General features: G+C 41.5%; 1 protein-coding gene across 1 annotated transcript; it reads left to right on the top strand.

Moving 5' to 3' along the window:
- Positions 1-449: 449 nt before the first annotated feature.
- On the top strand, positions 450-21,612 carry cdk2 (cyclin dependent kinase 2). The gene is made up of 7 exons (XM_081357521.1): positions 450-851; positions 1,900-1,977; positions 2,107-2,227; positions 6,084-6,254; positions 16,906-17,007; positions 17,095-17,298; positions 20,811-21,612. Exons 1-7 carry the CDS (start codon positions 736-738, stop codon positions 20,913-20,915), a joined length of 897 nt encoding a protein of 298 aa, XP_081213647.1. The 5' UTR covers positions 450-735; the 3' UTR covers positions 20,916-21,612.
- Positions 21,613-23,250: the final 1,638 nt, after the last annotated feature.

Below are 23,250 nucleotides of genomic sequence, written 5' to 3'. Positions count from 1 at the left end.
TTAATTTTTATAAGTATTTTGTAAACTTTAGTATTTTGTAGTATGTCATAATTTCGACGTTATCTCCTAATTTTAACATTTTACGTTATGATATAAAAGTTACAAAAATGGGGCATATGTCCTAATTTCGAGTTAATATAATAATTAGGACTGTCCACTTAGTATGTCCTAATTTCGACTTTAACTCATAGTTAGTATGTCCTAATTTCGACTTTAACTCATAGTTATAACTTTCCCCCCCTTATTTTTGTAATGTTTTTTCCTCCTGATGTGAAGGAAATGGAGTAAAAAAGAGCCGATTGTTTCAACTGACGGTGCTCGCTGCTCGTGCGTCCGTTTGTATCCCCGGCGTAAACCGTAAAGAGGGCGGGCGTTATTCTTCTCTCTCAGCTCATTGGTTAGACACAAGACATACGTTGGTAGTATTTTACGTAACGTGGGAGGCCTTTGTTGTTTCACTCAGCTCATTGGTGGACGTCAGAAGGCTGACGTTTCTTCGGAGGGCGGGGCCTGTGTTTTGTGCTTTGTCGCGAGGGCGTGTTGTTTGAAACGCGGGAATTGGCGGTATTGATGTTAAGTTGTGACATGGTTTTCGGTCGCCTGTATTTTTACGAATCAAATAAACGATTTTAATGTTTCTGATCGCCGTTTTGCAACTAAAAGTATTCTCGCCACACATCTGTAGTTTTAAATAGATTTAGAGTGGAAGTGTCCCCGGAAAAGGGGGAGTTTGACATGGAGTCCTTTCAGAAAGTGGAGAAGATTGGAGAGGGAACATACGGGGTGGTTTATAAAGCCAAGAATAAACTCACCGGAGAGACCGTTGCTCTGAAGAAAATACGATTAGACACGTAAGTGATTGTCATTGGTTTTATGTAGTCGAGAAGCCTTTCAGATTTAAACTAACTCAAATAACGTTACAGTCGCGATCCAAACTGTAACTCAGTGACGCGAATGTTTGTTTTGTGTTTACGAGTGATAAACGGATCTCTTCCGTTATTTACGAGAATAAGTGCCTTTAAAAGTCAGTTCATCTCTGTCAAAGCTGATGTACTGGATTGTTAAACACTTTAATGTTCGTTTACAAGCAGATAATAATGGTAACACTTTATAAAGTTCCATTATGTAAACACTAGTGTCATGAACAAAATAATAAGTTGTTTATATAGGTTCATAAATGTACTTTTGTTCATTGAAGTTCGTTTATAATACATTCAATGTTAATATGCAACTCAATTGTGAATGTACAGTAACGATCAAAAATTTGGAAACATTCCTACGTTTTATGTTGTTGAAATATGCCTCTTATGCTCAGCAAACCTACATTTATTTGATCAGAAATACAGAAAAAAACACTAGGCTAACATTGTGAAATATCCTTATACTTTCAAATATCATTTATTTATGTGATGGAGAGTCTTCAGTGTCACATGATCCTTCAGAAATCATTCTAATATGCTGATTTATTCATATTTTTTTTATAACCTTTGATACTTTTTTCAGAATTCATTGATCATTTTTGATCAAATAAATGTAGGTTTGATGAGCATACGAGACTTCTTTCAAAAACATTAACAATAGTAATGTTTCCAAAATGTTGACCGGTACTGTAGGCTGAAACATCTTCTGCTGTTCATTGTTAATTCATGTTTGTTTATAATGCATTATAAAGGTTAATATATACAACTCGAAATTAAGAGTATATAAAAATTGTGTATGTGGAAATTAACACTAACCTAGATTGATAAATGTTGTATTCCTTATTGCTATTTCGTGATACCTGCTTTAACTAATCTTAACTAATTTAACGGTCTGTACGTTTTGAGGGCTTCATATAAACAGATGTTTGTCTTCGATGAGGGATGTGTTTGAATGACATGATTGTTTGCTTGGTTTCAGGGAGACTGAAGGTGTTCCCAGCACTGCCATACGTGAGATCTCTCTGCTTAAAGAGCTCAATCACCCAAACATAGTCAAGTATGAGCAATGTCTAAACCTTAGTCCTATTCATGATTTTAACCAGTGCATAACTAGTCCTTTGTTTCACATCATGATGTAGAGTCAATGCACAATTCTTCTTGAGTCTCACAGTTTTCTCGCCCACAGGTTGCGTGATGTGATACACACAGAAAATAAGCTTTATTTGGTGTTTGAATTTCTTCACCAAGACCTGAAGAGGTTTATGGACTCATCCTCGGTTTCTGGCATATCCTTGCCACTCGTAAAGGTGAGTTTAAACGGGGCCTTGATCTTTCGACATATAAGGGGTCATTGTACTATATAACATCCAGTACGTTTCAGAACTCAAAACTTCCTTGTTAGTCCAAAAACAGCTAGTCACCTTTCGGGGAAACTTGCCATTTTGGATAAAAATAGGCCATTGTTTTGAGAAATCGCGACAAATGCCCGAAATCACAGGCAAATCGGTGCTCGTTCACGCGAGTGACAATCACGCAGTGTGAATGAGCAAAGACGCGATCTGAGAGAATCACCGACGAGTCGCCGACGCCCGTGAGATATTTGGCATGCTAAATATCTGGACCTGTCGGCGATTCAAAATCCTGCAGTGTGAAAAGTGTTCTGACTGAAAACTACATCGGCGATGACCGGCAGCCAATGAGAGAGCAAGATACAGAGCAGCGGGGAGTTCGGGGAGCAGTTATAGATCACAATATCAGTATTTTAATAGATATATTTACAATTATATCAAACAGAAACAAAGCACAAACATTTGCTTGACCAGCAGCAACAGCAGCACATTGCAACATTATTTATTTACCCCCAACTCTCTTTGCAGAACACACAGTCCTTGCTCCCCTTGTCTTCCCAGCCATTTCCTCATACATAATATGTTTATCTTTTTCCCCTTTTTGCTGCAAATCAGTGCACAGACAATTTGGATCACAAGCTTCTTGCAGGCTATCATTTTTAATAACAATTTCAGTCTCGCGCGAGAACTGCGGTCTTACGCACGCGGGATTTTGCGTTATTTCCTTATCACTTCTCGCGTGTGTGTTGGGTTGCGAAACGTAGTTTGCGGGCCAGACAGGAGTTGTCGGCGATTCTTCCTCCTGAAAGTCATGCAGTGTGAAACCTCCTGCCGATGCATCGTGCAGTGTGAACACACCAGCAACTGAATGTTACCCCAGATAGTCACGCAGTGTGAAAAGAACAGTGACCCGACTACTTTGAAAATCGTGCAGTCTGAACTCGGCTTTAGAGAGCGATTCGAAAGCATCGTTAGCCAACTATTAGTCTCAGCCTCAGACGTCACGCCCACGGAACGTTGGCTAAATGTCTGATGCATATGGCACACTTTTATGGAAACACTTCAGGAGTTTCGAAGTCGCGACCTGATTGGTTGAATTCTACAGGATGTCCGCGAGATGTGTGTGTCGCGTTCTTTAACGGTCCGTCTGGAAACAAATGCCGTGACGCCAAAACCCCTCGTGGAAGAAGAAAGCCGTTGTGTTTACAACTGAGACAAATGAGCGCTTACCAGGATCAACTAAACGCTGGATTTTCAAAAGTATGTTAAGTTTGCGGCTCCATTGTTGCAGTAAACTTGCACAACGTTCTTGAATGAATAATTTATTAAATGCACGCCGGTCTGTTATTGTAGGGACATCAACATTATATTGGCACGCCCCTAAACATGACGCGGAACAAAACAAACTGTGATTGGTTGCGTTATATGTCAGTCAAACGTCCTCTTGGCCAAGAAAAGCTGCCATAGAGTCCAGACCTTCTGCCGTCAGTCTGAAGGTCTGGCTACGCGAGACTAGCCAACTATGGTCGCAAGTTCCATCGTTATCAGCATAGTTCAACGAGTCGGTGTTTCCCGAAACCATCGTTCCAATGAACATTCGCAAACAGCATCGCAAAGTTGTGTGGTTGGAACGACAGATCTCCACCTGTGGTTAGAAGTTTCTTGTTTGCATGACATGTGGACTCAATAAATCCTGATCTTGAGCCAAATAAGCAAGCTGACATTCAGTACAACCTGTGTCTTTTATTTAGAATACATACAAATGTCATTTACGTCTTTAAGTTTGTCAAAAGATTTAAAGCGTCGTTTTTGAAGAGTGCGCATGTGCGAATGTGCTCTAGTGCGTAAGAACAAGCCTATGATTGAATCTGGAAATAAAGCAAAATAACTGAGAAAAATGAGAAATAGTCCTCAGATGACATGTCTGTAATTTATAGCAAAACATCTAGCGTTAATTCGATCTCAAACAGATTCATTAAAAGAAGTTATTACTCCACCATGTGTGACATCATTAAACAGCGTGGTTGAACGACAAATTTGCGACAGTACGGTTTTGGGAAACAGTCGTGACTAGCTTGTTGATTTCTTCAACGATGCATCGTACTATGAAGCAGCGAGTTATGTTGTTGTACGGGAAACACACCCCTGTCCGTCTGCTCTATAATCGTTCTCGCTGCACTCTTATGTCATCCACTGATCGGTCTGCGCAGCGCCGCTTCAAGTTGAACACACCTAGGGTCTCATGAAATCATGAGAATAATGCCTTCTGAGAAGAACCACACCCTCCTCCTGGCTTCACACATGCAACGCTCCTGGGAAGAGTGAACATGACTGAAGAGAGCCATCTCCAGGAGTTCTGCCCGCATGCCTTAAAGGGTTAGTTCACCCAAAAATGACAATTCTGTCAGTAATTACTCGCCCTCATGTCGTTCCAAACCCGTAAGACTTTCGTTCATCTTCAGAACACAATCTTTTTGAGGAAGTCTGAGAGATTTCCCTGTGAAATTCCTTCACTGACACCACTTTGACGCTTCAAAAAGCTAATAAAGAGATCGTAAAACGAATCCATATGAATTTAGTGGTTTAGTCCAAAGAGGTTTGTTTTCGCCCTTCAAGCAGGTTCAGTTGAGCTTCTGTTTATGTTCGCTGATAAATGTTTATATGTGAATAAAAGCCTAAATGAAATCTGTACATCATATAAAGCAATCAAGTCTCTTCAGAAAATTTGGACTAAACCGTTCAATTCACATGGATTAGTTTTATGATCTCTTTATGAACTTTATGAAGCGTCATATTGGTAGTTGCGTAGCTGTCAATGGAGGGACAGAAATCTCTCAGATTTCATCAAAAAGATCTTCATTTGTGTTCTGAAGATGAACGAAGGTCTTTATGGGTTTGATGAGGGTGAGTAATTAATGACAGAATTTTCATTTTTGGGTGAACTATCCCTTTAACTTAAGAATGTCTTAAAGTAGCGTTATGATAACCTAAATTTAATTGGCATAAGTATCGATATGTAAAGCTTGGGACTGTTAATTAGCCTGACATGGATGACTGGTTTTGATTTTATGTTGTTAAAATAGTTTCCACAAAATCTAATGTTAGCTAGCATACTTTTTATTCCAAATACAACTTGTACCATTTTGTCAACGAATATAACTTAAGTTGAGCTCTACTATAATATACTGTCTTAACCACTAGATAATTAAAGTTTGCTTTTACACACAGAAGATGTTCTGTGCAATTTCATAATGGCAGGGTTTGAAATGAACACCCATCAAATGTGGGTTAAAAATCTACTTTGGTGGTGACGATGTGAACTAGAGATTACGTTCACTCAATTTGCTGGCGAAGTTTATGTAAACTGTGCAGATTTAGCGCACATACTCAACTCATGAGTCAATATGAATATTAAATATAGCCACACCTGTGCATTTCTGGCTTACTTCAACACAACCAACATTAAGAAACAAACAAAGGCATGTTGGTTTGTTTGCTTTGAAGGGAATAGCGCAGACCCAAGAAACATAATAACGTGGAGTAACTAACCCCAGTTTAACAAAGCACCACCTTGATCCTTCAATGATGAAGCACATCTGCCACTTTTTAGCAGACCCTGACCTATCCTGTCTATTTGTCCTTTTATGAGACAACTGGTTTGACTGTCACTAAGTGGTACTTTTTTTTCCGGGTGTGACGTATTGCTATTAAGGGCTTATGGGAAATGCAACCCACAACTATTAAACATCCAAGAAGTTGTGGTAATGGACAAATGTCGGGAAATAATGCGTGTGTCTGTGTATTTGTTCATCAGAGTTACCTGTTCCAGTTGCTCCAGGGATTGGCCTTCTGTCATTCCCATCGGGTTCTTCACAGGGATCTCAAACCCCAGAATCTCCTGATCAACGCTCAGGGCGAGATCAAACTGGCTGACTTTGGTTTGGCCAGAGCGTTTGGTGTGCCTGTGCGGACTTATACACATGAGGTGAGAGGAAGAAACATTGCTCTAGGGTTTTAAAGGATATGTTCGGTGTGTTTCAATCCTAAATCGAGTTGAATCATATTGAGCGAAATGTTTGCTACAGTTGAAACCTCTTTTTAGGTGTTTGCTGGGATTTAGAGCTGCATTATTCTGGATAAATTGAGAATTACAATCACGATTCTCCCACGTTTCTGAATGGACAACTAAACAAAACAAAAAAAGCTGCATTATATTTAAAAAATATTCTTGAAATTGTTTTGAATGAATGATTCAATGACTCGCTCATAAAGTCTTCACTTGTTTTAATACTGGATGAATCAGGGTTTTTTAACAATTAATAATTAATGATTCAGGGACAATTTTTTTACGTCACTTGTCGCCACCTACTGGTGTAACAATGTAAAATGATGCAATCTTTATTTGAAGCATCAAGTTACTTTCAAAAGGTGATTTACTCTATTTTGATCGCTAATCGACATCAGTGTTTATATCTGAACTATAAACTCTTATCCCAGCACTTCTGTGATTTAATTGAATTGTTGAATTTGTAACAAAAATAATGATACTATGTTTGAAAAGACTGTTTGTGTGTGAATCAAGATCCCCTTCTTTTATCGATTAATCATGCAGCTCTGAAGACTACTAAGCAGATGCAGTAATAGTTTTAAAATAGTTGTCAAATCACCATCAAGAAAGCTAGACTTAGGGAACCTAGAAGAGCTGAAAGAAAGATGCAACTGAAAGCGCAGCTTGAACAGGCTCTAAGCGAGTTGTACTGAACGTAAAGAAAATTTTGATGGTGGCAGTAAGAAACCAGTTTATAAAGAGTTTAATCTCCTCTTTTTCATCTCACATGTATGACTGCTGATAGGCAGCTGCTTTCAAACGCTCCCGTGAGTGTGTGTGAGCTCTCGGTGAAGCGTCAAAGGTTTCTGTTTACACCGTGTTTTTGAACCATTGAGCATTTTAGCCAATCACATATATGTCTGTTGAGCACGTGATCGCAATGGCCAATCAGAGGTGGTACAGTTAGTCAGAATCCACTCAATACATATAAAAGAGGTGTCAGGGAGGAGACCCAAACTTGTGACCTCTGAGAAGGACTGTACTTAGGGTTGATACAAAATCTTCAATCTCCCCAGGTTGTCCGGTCAGAACAATAATGAGGACGAATTTTACACTCTCATGCCACTCTTTAATGAAACAGTTTGACATAGACGATGTGAGTTTTGTTCATGGTTTTGTTCATGGTTTCTAAAATAAAACAGAAAATTAAAGTGGACTCATGAATAATAAGTATTCATCACCATTGTAACATTAAATGCAATTGAGGTATGAAAAGAAGATTTCTAAATCGCTACAATGGATAGAATATAACAATAAACAAATCTCAAAAGTGCCAAACATTATACAACTAGTACATATACAAATGGCACATACAATACTATCTTGAATTGCACAGACATAAATGATTAAACTGCCTGGTTGGCTGGAAACCACCAAAACTCAGCGCTATAACATTTAGCTAAGAAGGGGTTAAATCGCGCCACATCCGAAAACATGCAGAGAGCGCATGCTGGTGTCATGTGATCAGAGTTAAAGCTTACGATGCGCACAGCCAAAAACACGGTGAAATCGCTCTAAACATTATCAAAGAAATGGGAAAGTGTGAAACTATAATGTAGTCTAAATTTGGTTTGGTTATTTAGCTCCAGGAAAACACACATCAATAGGCAATGTAAAGTGTACGGAATCGTACACATACACCATTAATCTAAGCAAGGAAAAGATAACAATATTTACATAGACTCACATTCTCATGGACGCATGAAGCAGAACTGAAGAATAAAGATATTTTCTCTAGATATATCGGATCAGGAATGGAGCGAGTGTCTCCGATGAAATTTACATGCATACTGACAACAGTTCGGAGTTGCGCTAGTAGAGACTGTCTGATTGGTGGAGAAAAATAAGGGGGATTGCTGATTGGCCTAACTGTTGCTGGGCACGTGGAAAGTGGAAAGTGAAACTACAGTAAACTAGATAATAACTATAATAACACAAACATAAGATAAAGTCAGAGCCTTATTAACAGCCGCCCCCAACTTTGGGCAGCAAAGTTGAACACGAGTCAGTCAGGAATGTCTCGAGGAAGTGCAGGCAGCTTGATGAGCTTGGCGACAGGTCTGGTGTAGGATTTGTCTTTGATCTGAATCTGAGCAATACGAATCCTGCCATCAGCTCCAGGGAAAACTTCTGTGACTTTGCCAACAAGCCACAAGGCACGCGGAAGCTGCTGGTCAACAACAAGAACAATGTCATCAATACGGATGTCTTCTTGGTCTTGTTGCCATTTGGAGCGGCTCTGGAGAGATGGTAAGTAGTTCCTGATAAAATGGATCCAAAAATGATCCGTTAAGACCTGGCAGTGTCGCCATCTGCGTCGACTGAGGAGCTCTGTACCTGAGTAAACAACCTGCGGAGTAGATGGGTCCAGCCGCCCCATCAGCAGCACATTTGGAGTGATTGGATCTGGGTCTGCCACATCAGAAGAGGTGTAACCAAGCGGTTTGGAGTTGATAATGCTCTCAACTTCAGTAAGGATGGTTCTGAGGACCTCTTCGGTGACCGTTTGTGATCCCAGTATGGCATGCAGCGCTGACTTGATGGTGCGGATTTCTCGCTCCCAGGAACCCCCAAAATGAGGGGCACTAGGTGGGTTGAAGCGGAAATGGATTTGCTGGCTAGCGAGTTGTGACTGCAGAGCGGGGGCAAGTGAGTTGAAGGCCTCTTGAAGTTCTGAGCTGCCACCTTTAAAGTTTGTACCTTGATCGGACAGCAATTCATGAGGCTTTCCCCGTCTAGAGATGAAACGGCGTAGACTCATGAGGAACGAGTCAGTGTCCATGCTGGCCAGCAGATCTAGGTACACTGCATGTGTGGTGAGGCATTTGAATATTATGCCCCATCGCTTCTCATTGCGCCTCCCTATTTTAATGAGGAAAGGACCAAAACAGTCCATGCCAGTTGAGTAGAAAGCTGGATGGTGTAACCTTAGACTGGAAGGCGGGAGGTCGGCCATTTTGGGAATAATGGGTTGGCTACGCCACTTGCGGCACTCTGGACAGTGGTGTTGCTGCTTGCGGACAGCCTCTCTGCCTCGCAAGATCCAGAACCTTCTGCGTAGCTCAGCGAAGACTCTTTCAGGGCCTGGATGTGCAAGCTTGCTGTCGTAATCAGCAATGATCAACTTTGTGATGGGATGATGAGGGTCTAAGACAAAGGGATGCAAAGTGCCTGAGCTGAGGGATTCACAGTGTCTTAGTCGGCCCCCGACACGGATTAACTGAGTCTCTGGGTCGTATTCTGGGGCCAAAGTGATAAGCCTACTGCTGGATGGAATGGGCTTTTGGGAGGAGATGAGAGCAAACTCCTCTGGAAAACAGTCACTTTGCACTTGTCTGAAGAGAGAGAGTTCAGCTTGTCTGAAAGACTCAGCTGTGGGTTTAGAGTCGGTGGCCGCCCCGTGACATGCTCGAACTGTGGCTTCCAGCAGCTCTTGGAAGCTACTAAACTGGCTAGTGTCGGGTAAAGGTGGATGAGGGGAAGTAGAAATGACACCACAAAACTTGGCTTTGCGCAGCTCTGCTGAATCATCAAGGCATGTAATGTCTGGCCAGGAAGACCAGGTTGACTCACTTTCATGAAGGAAGGCAGGTCCAGATCTCCAGCGGCTGTGACTCTGGATCTGTGAGAGGGTCAGTCCGCGAGTTATATCGTCAGCGGGATTCTCACTGGAGTGGACATAGCGCCATGAGCTGCTCTCAGTTAATTCCTGGATATCCGCAACTCTGGCACCGACGAACACCTTGTAGCGGCAGGAAGGAGACAGCAACCAAGCCAACACGGTGGTGGAGTCGGTCCAGTAGGTGACGGAGGAGATGGAGACTGTGAGCTCTCGTTTCAGGACTGCACCAAGCTGGGCCCCGAGGTGGGCAGCGCAGAGTTCCAGCCTGGGGATGGACTGCTGGCGGACTGGAGCAACACGGGAACGGGCCGCTAGGAACGCTACCTGGACATCATCAGCGGCGCTGACAGTACGCAGGTAGGCGACCGATCCATAGGCCCTCTCTGATGCATCTGAGAAAATGTGGATGCTCTGGGAGGCCACTGGGAGGTCGGTATCTGAGTGGACATAACAACGATTAACAGTAACGTTAGGAAGTAATGGAAGTTCACTCACCCACGCCTGCCACAGCTGGAGCAGATCCTCGGGAAGATGAGGATCGTCCCAGTCCCGTTTCTTTCCCCAGAGGCTCTGCACCAGGATTTTGGCCCGAGTGGTGTAGGGAATGAGCAGTCCTAGAGGGTCATATTGTTGAGCTAGGACTCGGTAAATGTTGCGCATTGTGGGCTCAGATTGCTTTGTGTGGCGAAGGCGATAGGTGAGAGTATCTGTTTTGCAGTGCCAGTGCAGCCCTAGGGTCCGTTCTGGGGGATCTGCACCCTCCATTGATAGCCACAGATCTCTGCTCTCGGATTTGAGTTCAGGTGGCAGATGACTGATGATGTCTGGAACGTTGGTGGCCCATTGACGCAGCTCAAAACCACCTGATTGGAGCAGAGTCTGAAGTTTGTGAATGAGCTGCTTTGCTTCTGAGATGGTTGGGAAGCTTTGAAGAAGATTGTCTACATAAAAACAGTTCTCCACTGAAAACCGAGTATCTTCATCATGGCTGCTGTGGTCAATGACGTGCTTTTGGAGGGCAAAGGTCGCGCAGCAGGGACTGCAGGTGGTGCCGAAAGGGAGCACCTGCCACTGGTAGATGTCAGGCTTGTTGCTGTGGTTCATGTCCCTCCAAAGGAAGCGGAGGAAGGGCTGATCATCAGACAGGAGGCGGACCTGATGAAACATGCCCTTAATGTCGCTACTCACCGCAGTGGGATATTGCCTGAAACGGAGCAGGACACCAAGAATACTGGAACCTAGGGTTGGCCCTGGAAGTAGATGTTCATTCAGGCTGGTGTTTTGGAAGGTGAATGAGCAGTTGAAGACAATGCGGTCTTTGCCATTGTGATGGACCATGTGATGGGGGATATACCACGATTGCCTGCTCTGGTCTTCAGGTGATGTGAGCCTCTTGATGTAACACGAATCCACCAGTTTCTTGATTTCTTGGCTGTATGATGCAGCCTTGACTGGGTCTTTGGCGAGACGACTCTCTGTGCCTCGTAGTTGACTCAGGACAGCTTCCTTTGGGGCACTGAGAGGAGGAAGACCTTCCTTCCAGAGCAGTGGGGTGGCATATCTCTGCACGTTGTCAATGTTAACTCTGACTGTCTTCTCCTCCAACAGTTTGATGGCCGCCTTATCCTGTTTTGACCTGGTGATGAGCTTTTCGCTACGATAGGGAAGAATGTCCATCTCCCATAATCTGGACACGTGATTGAGAAGGTCATTAGAGGAAGTGGGAGTGTTAATAAGGAGACACTGGGGGGTGGACGTCTGGTGCAGCAGGACTTTGGCAGGACCTTGCAGAGTCCAGCCGAGACGAGTTTTCAATGCTGCGGGGCCCCCTGGTGGGCCTAGGTGCACAGGCTCAACTGGAGAGAGAAGATGGGGGTAGTCTGAACCAATGAGGAGAAGTGGCTGCCCTTGGCTGATTGAATGTAGCGGGAGGCCTCTGATACCCCTTTTCCACCAACAAGAACCGGGTGCTGGTTCAGAGCCAGAGCCAAAGCTGGTTCAGAGTTGGTTCGACTGACGAGCTTACTAAGAACCGGTTTGCCTTTCCACCGGCTAGAGAGCCACAACAGAGCCAGATCTTACGTCACTGTATACGTCTCATGTTGCCCAGCAACCGCTAGTGCGGTAGCGCCAAACACAAACACGCCAGGCTTGTTCGAGATGCATCGGCTTCTCGCAGATCGATCGCCGCATGACATCAAAGCACTGCGATAGCGATCTAAAAGCACAAGGAGTCGTATGCTCTCCAAACACTCCCGCAGCTCCGATCGGTCCTCGCCGCTCCGATGCATCTCGAACAAGCCATCAACAATAACGGACGTTGCAATACTATGGATGAAGATGAACAATGAGTCCGCACACCAGAGAATGCTCCTTAGCAATTTAATAGTTGCTCACCAACTTGTGACGTTTCGGGCCCAAGCCCTTCATCAGACATGATGAATACTATGGATGCTCATGGGTTTGCAAAAATACATCGGAATCCAACGCGTTCGTGCAGCTCGCCGTAACTTACATAGACGGATATTATAATCGAGCTGCTATTAGCTCGACTAGCTGCTATTTAAAAATGGCGGTCACAAGTTTCTCTTCAGTCTTGTTGGCCACGGTAACCCCGCCCCCAGCCTCTGACGCAAGCGGTTCTTTCTTGGCTCCGTTTTAGACCCTGCAATGATTTGGTGCTACTTAAGAACCAGTTTTACTGGTTCGGAGCTGGTGCTTTGGCGGTGGAAAAACAAAGAACCGATTTGAAACTAGGCTCTGGCTCCGAACCAGCACCAGCTCTGCCTTGGTGGAAAAGGGGTATGAGATGACGATACGTTTTCCGTAGGGCCTCAACAGGATGAGAATGCTTGGAAAGACCAAGCTCTACCGCAGTGAAGGCTTTGTGGATGCGAAATTGTTTCTGAGGATGGGCAGATGAGGATATGGAAAATGACACTGACTTTCCTGAAACAGTCTTCACATCTTGACGGATAGTTCTGAGCGCTAAGTCCTCACTCTGTCCCTTGAGATGTAGCTCTTGAGCGGCACTTTGAAGCAAGATGGTGCGTTCAGAGCCATCATCGAGGATGGCATAAGTCTCTAGTCTGTGTTTGCCATTGTGGAGAAGAACTTTGACCATCTTCAGCAATACACAGCTACTCCTGAGGTCTGGATCGAGGTAGTAGGTAGCTGGTTGTCCAGTCGTTGCGGTTGGATGGGCTGATTTGGTTGCGGGAGTGTTGACCTCATGCAGTATATCAAGATGTGTCTGATTACACTGCTGACACTTAGCCTTGAGATAGCATTGAGAAGCAAGGTGACTTCTGCCACATCTCCAGCAGCGCTTGCCAGTTTTGATCCATGACGCTCTCTGATCAGTGGAAAACTTCTTAAACTCTGGACACTGATTGAAGTAATGTTGAATGTCGTCACAAAAGGGGCAATACTTCTTAGGTTTCTCAAGTTTAGTGCTGACGTGAGGTCGAACTTGTGACAAAGACTCAGGTGAATTAGGAGAAGGATCAGAGCCAAGCAAAACTGTGGTAGGGCGTGCACTGGACTTCTGCAACTTGGGCTTGAAGCCCTTCTGATGTTCGTCTCGTGGAGAGCGTGAATGGTAAGGTTGATAGTCCTCATCCTGAACACGGACCTCGTATTCAAGCCAATTAGAGAAGTGCACCAAGGTAGGTATCGGAGTGCGGATGGGGTCTATGTAACGCTTGAATTGTGCTCTGAGTTCATGCGGCAACTTGGACAGAAGTCGTGAGGTGTGTGACCCGCAATCCAGCTCAGTCTTGCCCTCCTTGCCCAGTTGATCTAACATACCGACCAGAGCTCTGACTTTGAGGCCGAAGAGGCGAAAACTTCGACTATCCCCACTTCTGATTGGAGGCTCGGCCAGGACTTCATTGATGCGCTGCAGGGCTAGTTTGTGAGGTTGCCCATACATTTCAGTCAGTGAGGCCATTGTCTTCGAGTAGGGAGTTGGACTATTACAGTAGGAGTCTGCAATGAGGAGCGCATCTTCGAACTTGAGGTGATCAACTAGTATTTGGTATTTGAACCGCTCAGTTGCCGCTCTCTAGGCAAGAGGTTGTCAAGCGCTATCTTGAGGCGGGCAAATTGTCGTGGATCATCATGTGTGAAACATGGAATGTCCGGCTTTGGACCTCTGTATGTCGCCTCCACAGAGTATGTATTGTGAGGGAGAGTATACGGCTCTACATACGCTGGAGTGGAGTGAATCCCTCCCTCATATGAAGGTAAATATGACATCGGAGGCGGCGGAGGAGGTAGCGGCACGTCAGCTGGAGGTGGAGGAGGTAGAGGCTCGATCCAGGGAGGAATTGGTACAGCGTCAGGCCAGGGCGGAAGATCATCCACTACTGCTTGAAGATTGCGATTAGGAGTGGATGTTCTCTCAGGAAGATGATAAGGCATATATGTGGTGGCGCTATCCCCAAACTGAGCAGAATGCCCTGGATCGAGGTGTTGAGGCTGAGGCGCTGATCTCAGGGAGAGAGAATTGAAGAGGATTTGCATATCTCGCCTGAGCTGGTTGTTCTCCTCTTTCATCTCCTGCAAAGCTGACATGACTGCTTCAGAGCTGAGGTTCTGAGGTGCAGGTCCAACTGGATCTGGACTGATGACTGGAGCATGAAGTTGAAAAGCTGCTCCCTCGTTGGAGTGGCCATGGAGTGTGAGAGAAGAAGGATGACGTGGCGGGATATTCACCAGAAAGTCATCGAGGTAGCGAGGCCGACGGATATCACGGCGCGGACGAGTGTGATCCATTGTAGAGCTGAGGAAACTGAAGATCCGGCTCGAAGGACCATATAAAAGAGGTGTCAGGGAGGAGACCCAAACTTGTGACCTCTGAGAAGGACTGTACTTAGGGTTGATACAAAATCTTCAATCTCCCCAGGTTGTCCGGTCAGAACAATAATGAGGACGAATTTTACACTCTCATGCCACTCTTTAATGAAACAGTTTGACATAGACGATGTGAGTTTTGTTCATGGTTTTGTTCATGGTTTCTAAAATAAAACAGAAAATTAAAGTGGACTCATGAATAATAAGTATTCATCACCATTGTAACATTAAATGCAATTGAGGTATGAAAATAAGATTTCTAAATCGCTACAATGGATAGAATATAACAATAAACAAGTCTCAAAAGTGCCAAACATTATACAACTAGTACATATACAAATGGCACATACAATACTATCTTGAATTGCACAGACATAAATGATTAAACTGCCTGGTTGGCTGGAAACCACCAAAACTCAGCGCTATAACATTTAGCTAAGAAGGGGTTAAATCGCGCCACATCCGAAAACATGCAGAGAGCGCATGCTGGTGTCATGTGATCAGAGTTAAAGCTTACGATGCGCACAGCCAAAAACACGGTGAAATCGCTCTAAACATTATCAAAGAAATGGGAAAGTGTGAAACTATAATGTAGCCTAAATTTGGTTTGGTTATTTAGCTCCAGGAAAACACACATCAATAGGCAATGTAAAGTGTACGGAATCGTACACATACACCATTAATCTAAGCAAGGAAAAGATAACAATATTTACATAGACTCACATTCTCATGGACGCATGAAGCAGAACTGAAGAATAAAGATATTTTCTCTAGATATATCGGATCAGGAATGGAGCGAGTGTCTCCGATGAAATTTACATGCATACTGACAACAGTTCGGAGTTGCGCTAGTAGAGACTGTCTGATTGGTGGAGAAAAATAAGGGGGATTGCTGATTGGCCTAACTGTTGCTGGGCACGTGGAAAGTGGAAAGTGAAACTACAGTAAACTAGATAATAACTATAATAACACAAACATAAGATAAAGTCAGAGCCTTATTAACAATACAAATATAATGGACACTTATTGCTGCATTAAATCGTCCTGTGACCTTAAAAAAAAAATGGGGAAAAATGGAGACTTTCTTTATCTCTACTTAAGACAATACAGAACACAACATAAGATTCAATTATAATATGAAAATGAGAATCTGTATAACACAGATGTATGTTTGCTTGTTTGAAGCAGCAGCAAGCTTAGATATATTACTATTGAGAAATCAAATTATATTCTTAGATCCTTCTTGACTCTTATATCTTGTGTACAGTAAGTAGTATAAACTTCAGTTGGGAATAATGAATGAACCAGTTTTGCATGTGTGCATGACCATGTACTTAAGATACCATCAAAGACAAACCCTGTGTTCTGCACAACTGATCTGCAACTAGTGGTGGGCAGATCGGCGCTTCAAAACAACCCGACACCCGTCTCCACGGTGACCCCTAGTGGCCAGAACAGTGTAAACAACAAAAACAAAAACAAAAACCAGGGCCAACATGCATAAAAACACCTTTTACAAATCTGTTACAAATTTTTTATTGAAAGTAAAATCTTTCAAATGCAATTATCTAATCGTCTAATAAGATTATCAAGTGTCTATGTTCTTTTATCAATTGTCAGGGTTTGTTTAGTTTGTCCTATGAATGGCGCAGCTAAACAGGCCAATAAGAGACTAAAGACTATTAACTACCAAACTAAAGACTATTAACTACCGTTATTCATTTTAATTATACTAATGTCTAATTAAAACGTCTACAGATGTATAAAACTGATCAGAGATCAGGTAAAACCCACAGGCACTTGTTCATTGGTTCTCAGTGACTCCTCATGAGATCTTCGCCCCCAGCGGTGAACCATCGAAATTTCGAAGTCTTTCGAAACGTTTTGTCACAGTTATGTAATGTAATGAAGCCTTGTTTACTGAAATCACGTGACTTTGGCAAATTGATACACGCTCGGAACCATTGATTCGGGACAAAAGATTCATAAAGGTTTTGAAGCTTCATGAAGCAGTGTTTTGAACGGCCTTGATTTGATTATTTTTCATAGGTTGTAACGCTGTGGTACAGAGCTCCAGAGATTCTCCTGGGATGTAAATATTATTCCACAGCTGTCGACATCTGGAGTTTGGGCTGCATCTTTGCTGAAATGGTATGTTTTTATTTATGTACACATCTGATCAGCTTGCTTTTATTGGTGGCTTAAGATGTTTATTTACTTTCTGGCTTTTCATACCAGATTACTCGGAGGGCATTGTTTCCTGGAGACTCTGAAATAGACCAGCTCTTCCGAATATTTCGAACTCTGGGCACTCCGGATGAGACTATATGGCCTGGAGTCACTTCAATGCCAGACTACAAACCCTCCTTTCCCAAGTGGGCCCGACAGGACCTGTCTAAAGTGGTGCCTCCTCTGGATGAAGATGGCCGAGACCTTCTAGGGGTAAGAGGGCAGCAAAGGTTATCTAGTTCCACAGCCTTACCGGGGTTTGTGAAGCTACTTTATAGTGAACTTTTGAGCTGCTTGTAGTTTGACAGAATGCAATCAAGCTGCACTACAGTATAAGCTAAGTAAAGGTAGCTAACTACACTTTTTTAAATGCATCCGCATCTGATGATAGGCGTAATTTTTTAATTAATTTGATTTGGACTGTCCTGGCCTATCTCTAAAAACAAGTAAAATTCACAGCCTTCAACAATAAATTTCAAGGTAATAACTGACGATCTATTGTAAGGCTGGGCGATAAAACGATTGTAATATATTCTTCCTCAACAAAAAAGTTCGAGTGTTTATACAATATGCAAATGCCCTATTGCGTGTTTCAAACCATCAGACTGGTGCCAACATAGGCAATTTGGCTAACATAGTGCGAAATTAGTGCGTTCCTCCTTTTGTTTTTTTCCTATTTTGAGTGTTTAGCATTTTTTCTTTTATAAAATTCAATGGCTGCCCTGATTGAAATGTATAACTGTTCCAAAAAACATTATCCGGACCTCCGCTGGGAAGGAAATAAAGGAAATATAGAGAACTTTAATTGAATACCCCTACTGTATGCTTTGCCCACTCTGTTTATGAAGGACTAACGAAAGAGAAACATTAAAGCAGAACGAAACAGAGCTGCTCGTTGAACCGCGGGACAAACGTTCTCGATCACGTGACGACTGAACAGCGCTGTGAGGTCCTGTGAAAAGCGTTCGAGTTCGGTGCAGAGTTATACAAACCATACAAATCAAATGCGTTGTGATTTAAACTAGTTTAAAGCCAGATGAAACAGCGCTGACATTCTCAACAACACTATATAACAATATAATAATAATCAGTTCTCAAAGTCACAAACCACATTCAACAACATAAAAACTAAATTTTATGAATTGGGAAAATTAAAAACAACTTTATTTCAAGTCAAGTCATCTTAAATTCCAATGCAGTGAAACCGCTGTCGGCAGGGCCAGTTCCCACGGCCATATTAACGTGATCCAAATACTATGGAAGACCAAATTTTACCCTATAAAATGAGGTTGTTACAATTTTTACAGATGCTGCTGTTTTTTGCTAATGAACATAAATTTATATCTGCATCCCAACTCAAGCTACTGCTACTGTCACTCAACTCAAGCTACTGTCCAATGTGCGTTTCTAAGAGATGAAACGTAATATTTAAACAGTTTAAAGGTCCCATGACATGAAATTTTCACTTTCTGAGGTTTTTTAACATTAATATGAGTTCTCCTAGCCTGTATATGGTCCCCAAGTTTCTAGAAATTTCAATCGCTGTAAATAGAGCTTTTGTTATCTTTCTCTGCCTTTGAGAAAATGGAAGCTCAATCGCGCTGAATCTCCTCCTTATGACGTTATAAGGAGGAATGTTACCTCCCCTGTCTCTGCTTTGCCCGCCCAGAGAATATTTTCCGCCCATGAGAAAATGAGCTAGGAAGGAAGTAGGAACGCGCGCGCGCGATTTTAGTTTGTCCACGAGAGATATCATGGCTTTTGAGCGAGCGAAGCATAACAATTGCTCAATAATTGGATGTACAAATGAACACCGAAGGGTTAATACAGAGCTGGGCTTGCTGAACGTCTGAAACTAAAGTCTGGATCACTCTCTTTGGCTCAGCTACACACCTCGGAACAGTAAGTCAACTAATGATATACAAGTGTGTTGCTTTACTGTTTATGGTCACCTAGACTGTTACACGTAGAATGTGGCTGTCACATTAGCTATGCAGCCATGCAGTTTATGTGTGTGAATACACACACTGTAACGCGAGTGTTGTACACTTCTTTGTTATTTGGATAACCGTTTTCCTGTTGGTTATACGGCGTGCGCGATATCCGCATTTCAAGATCGCGGAGCTTGATGATGTAATTGTAATAAGATAAATTACAGATGTTACAGATCTCTCATGAAAAGGCAACAGTAGGTTCGCGTTAGCTACATGATAATAACTGTAAACCATCCGAATAAAGTACCGTATCCAGACATAATATTTTAAACTAACCATTCGGAAATGTCCTGCTGGAACCGCTGAGTCGTTGCTTCTCCATCTGGATCAGATTCTGGGTCAAACTGAAATGCTTGAACGACTGCGTGTCTTCGTGCCATTGCTATATCCAACGTAAACATGCACGGACCGGTACCGTTGCGCAAGATGGTCAAGGCCACACCCACCCTCCACCTTGCACCGCCTTTCTCCTCCTCATTAGCATTTAAAGCTACAGACACCGAAACGGCCCGTCTGAAGGAAGCTCATTCTGGGACTGGCTTGTAGTGGCTATAATTCTGCACCGAGGCTGAATTTTTAAAAGAGATTTCAGATACAGTACTAGGGACCACTAAGGCCTATATTAAAGCCTACAAAAATAGCATGTCATGGGACCTTTAACAGTTTGATATATGCTTAATATATATCAGTTTGGCAAGTGCTTGTCATGTTCGATGATAAAACCACAATTACCTGTCTGGTTTCTACAACTTTTACTCCACTTGACATTTATTGTGATGATAATAATCAACTGATATGAAGTTTTGTTGTTGTCATGTGTCCCAGCCCTGATCTACTGTGAGCGGTGTTCTCATGCAGAACCCTGGTGTTGAATAGAGATAAACAACAGTATATTTCGGATCAGTCTGTTGGTGATTCTTTATTGTGTGGCACTCACTCAGTTCAGTCTGTAAGAACAGTTTTGGGGATTTATGTCATTTTACTTTCACTCTGCTAGAGGGCGCATAATCAACTTATGTTGGCACACTGAGAGACGGTCAAACTAACTTTTTCACCGTGATGGACTCGAAGGGATTTGTTTTATAAAGTGCATAAAATAGCTGCTTCTTTTCACACAAAAAAACATCTTTTTTATATAAATGACCAAAATAGACAATAAATGAATTTGAATATCCCAGCTTTATTTTTTAAGGTATTGGCATTGCATTTTATTTTGATCTGTTCAAGAAACAAATGCGTCAAAAACGATGCAGTGTTTTATATTACAATTCCTGTACCTGAACTGTTCAGTTGTATTTATTTGTGCTATTGCTAATATAAGATAATTTGATCTTATTTTGTTACTGTTTACTTTAATAATGTTTGAAATTTATATTGGTTAGTCCACTTGTTTTTGCTGTGGTATTTTTGTTAAAATGTTAGTGTTTTTTAGGCTGCTGATTTTTTGATCACGGCTGCAACAAAACATTTTTCCAAAAAACACATAATAACCATGTTTGATATAAATTTTATAAATATAAATATTTTTACCTTCCTAGAATAGGAATCTTAAGAAGAATCGGAATCGCTAGACCTAAACACCCTTATTACCCTCTGCCCACCCTTATTTTTAACCATGCGATTGAATTTTACACCTCTACCCATAATCCACAACTTGAACCTGAAAGCAATGTCAATATGATCTGAATATTTCCCGTTTTAAAAATCGTTTTTTTTTTTTTTTGTCCACAGCAAATGATGATCTATGATCCTAACAAGAGGATCTCAGCGAAGAACGCCCTTGTTCATCGGTTCTTCCGTGATGTCACCATGCCAGTGCCTCCCTTACGCCTCTGAACCAGTGCTTCAGCACCAATGGACTGAGTGTTGGGTCAGCTTTTTCTCAGAACTATTTCCCAGCTGTTCGGAAATTGTTCTGTTTTATAATCCATGATCAGTTGTACCTTTTCTCAAATCATTCTGGTTTATTTTAATCTGAAGTTTATCCACTGTTTATCCATCCATTCCACTGGAAAACTGTTGTGCTAATAGTAAGCATTTCATTAAAATGACCTGGAAGATGTAGATTTGCATAGACGAGATGTGGTGTTTCCTCATGTGATCGTAGTTTGGAGATGACACTCCAAGGTTTTGCCAGTGTGGAATTGTATTATTCATCTATGCCATAAGTACATATCACACTGAATGCTCTGTACCAGCCTTAGACCAAATGAAACAGTTTAGACTGCCAATATCTTTTTTCTTTTTCTTTTTTAGATAATATATTATTCTAATAATTATTTTAAACCTGATTTGTTTTGATAGTTTCATAAAACATTTCTCTCTGCAACTTCAATTAAACTCGTGTTACTTTTTATTTACATTGTGTTACATATTGTTTCCACATTCTGTTTCATGAACCAACTTTTCCAACAGGCAAATTATAAAGGTGAAATATAAAAGATTTTATCGATCTTTATCGAAGGACCATTTAAACAGCAATAAACAATGGATTAAAACCATAAAGAATAAAGTTTCATTTAAGGCATCATTTAAAATGGGGTCTAAACTCTGTGTACACAAACAATGTTGTCAATGCTGGAGTTCATGTGTAGAGCCCCTGGTGATACTGAGAGCAAAGTTTCATGTTGTGTCGAGCCTTCTTAGTGTTTTAAAAATAGTGATTTTTGATGCTATCCTAGTCGTGCTCCAATCACTCCCATTCACAAGGAAATTTGACCGAAAACGAAAATACGGTCAAATTAAAAGTGGCGTTTCCAGTCTAATTATGCTTTTAAATGAAAGTTTGCCTCGGGTAGATTAACAAAAAGAGCCTAGGTTGCATTTTGGCGAGAGTTACGCTTTAAGTATAAGAATAAAAGACCTGAGAGCAAAAGCACCTGATCTGAGGATGTTTGTTAAAAAAAGGATGTTGTTCTGATGTCAAGGAGTGCATTCAAATTCTCATTTTGATTTTTTAGCCAGGAAAAAAAAAAAACCTTTAAACACTCAAGCATAAATTCATGATGCACTTTCCTCTTAAAAGCACAGAGAACATTGTGAATGTTTATTTTAAAAGTTTATTTAATGCTATTGTTTTGTGGGTTTATTCTGACAACTAACAGGCTACTATATGCATTTTTACCTTCTAAAATAATTAACCTGTATTAGAAATGTGCTTTTATTGTAATAGGTCTATCAGTTGACTAAGTTTGGTTAAGTGATCTGTTCAGCGTAATAATAAGTTGTATGCCACATATGATCTTTCTGTAAATTCTGGGATCGTGGCAACTTTAATTGCTTGCATGCAAGTTAATCGAAAAAAGCGCTGGTTTGTTATAGACTAATTTTAAGTTATTAAGCTAATAATGGAGTGGTAAAAAAACAAATATTGCATCACAATAAGTGTAATTGTGATTGTCAAAACATTTGGTAACTAAATAGAATTTTATGAAGTTTAGTGACAACATGTTACAATGTTTACATTGTACAATGACTGGTAGGATACAGTTTTTATTATTGCTTGACAAACATTTCAAGATTTCAATTCCATTCTTGTGATTTGATTCCGATTTTGATTCAATATTGACTAATTTGGATATGTTTATTTTAAATTTTATTTAAAAAAATAATCTCACCTAATGCTGTAAACATAGAGGGCCCAATCTGCTGGTATTATTAAAGGTTAAAAATAACAAATTAAATTAAATATAATGCAGTTTTTGTTATAATAACAATTATTTAATGGCATAAGTAAAAATATAATAAATATGTAATATAGTGCTCAGCAAAATCTCCTCTCAAGCTATTTTTTCTATTCAATTAACATGCTGTGGTCATTAAATGGCTTTCCTGAGGTAAATGTAACGTTACGTGACATAATTGTTGCCTGCTGTTATATTGACCTCTTTCCGTGGTTGAAAAACACTAATTGGTCGATATTATGTATACTTTCGGTAAGTTGTACTGCATCTTTAAATAAAAAAGTAACAGATGATCACGTGCACTTGAACTGAGGCGCTCAGCGAGCTGTCACGTCACATTTACAAGCGCCAAACGTATTTTTGTCTGAATTTCGTAATAAAATTGACGGAATCTAAGAGCTGAGAATTAGTTTAATATTAAAAGTACCTCTTTGCTCCGCAATTTTTCTGTGCGTGAGAAAATGGATGTGTGGCGTGAGAGCGTGTGA

The sequence above is a fragment of the Scardinius erythrophthalmus genome (genome assembly GCF_964197995.2).
Source record: "Scardinius erythrophthalmus genome assembly, chromosome: 25".
In the NCBI taxonomy this organism is placed as follows: Eukaryota; Metazoa; Chordata; class Actinopteri; order Cypriniformes; family Leuciscidae; genus Scardinius; species Scardinius erythrophthalmus.
This window is presented reverse-complemented; position numbering and strand designations above follow the sequence as displayed.

Coding starts and splice junctions, on each gene's coding strand:
- cdk2 (XM_081357521.1), top strand. CDS start 736: ATGGAGTCCTTTCAGAAAGTGGAGAAGATTGGAGAGGGAACATACGGG. Junction 1,978..2,106: donor AATCACCCAAACATAGTCAA/GTATGAGCAATG, acceptor TCTCGCCCACAG/GTTGCGTGATGTGATACACA. Junction 2,228..6,083: donor TATCCTTGCCACTCGTAAAG/GTGAGTTTAAAC, acceptor TTTGTTCATCAG/AGTTACCTGTTCCAGTTGCT.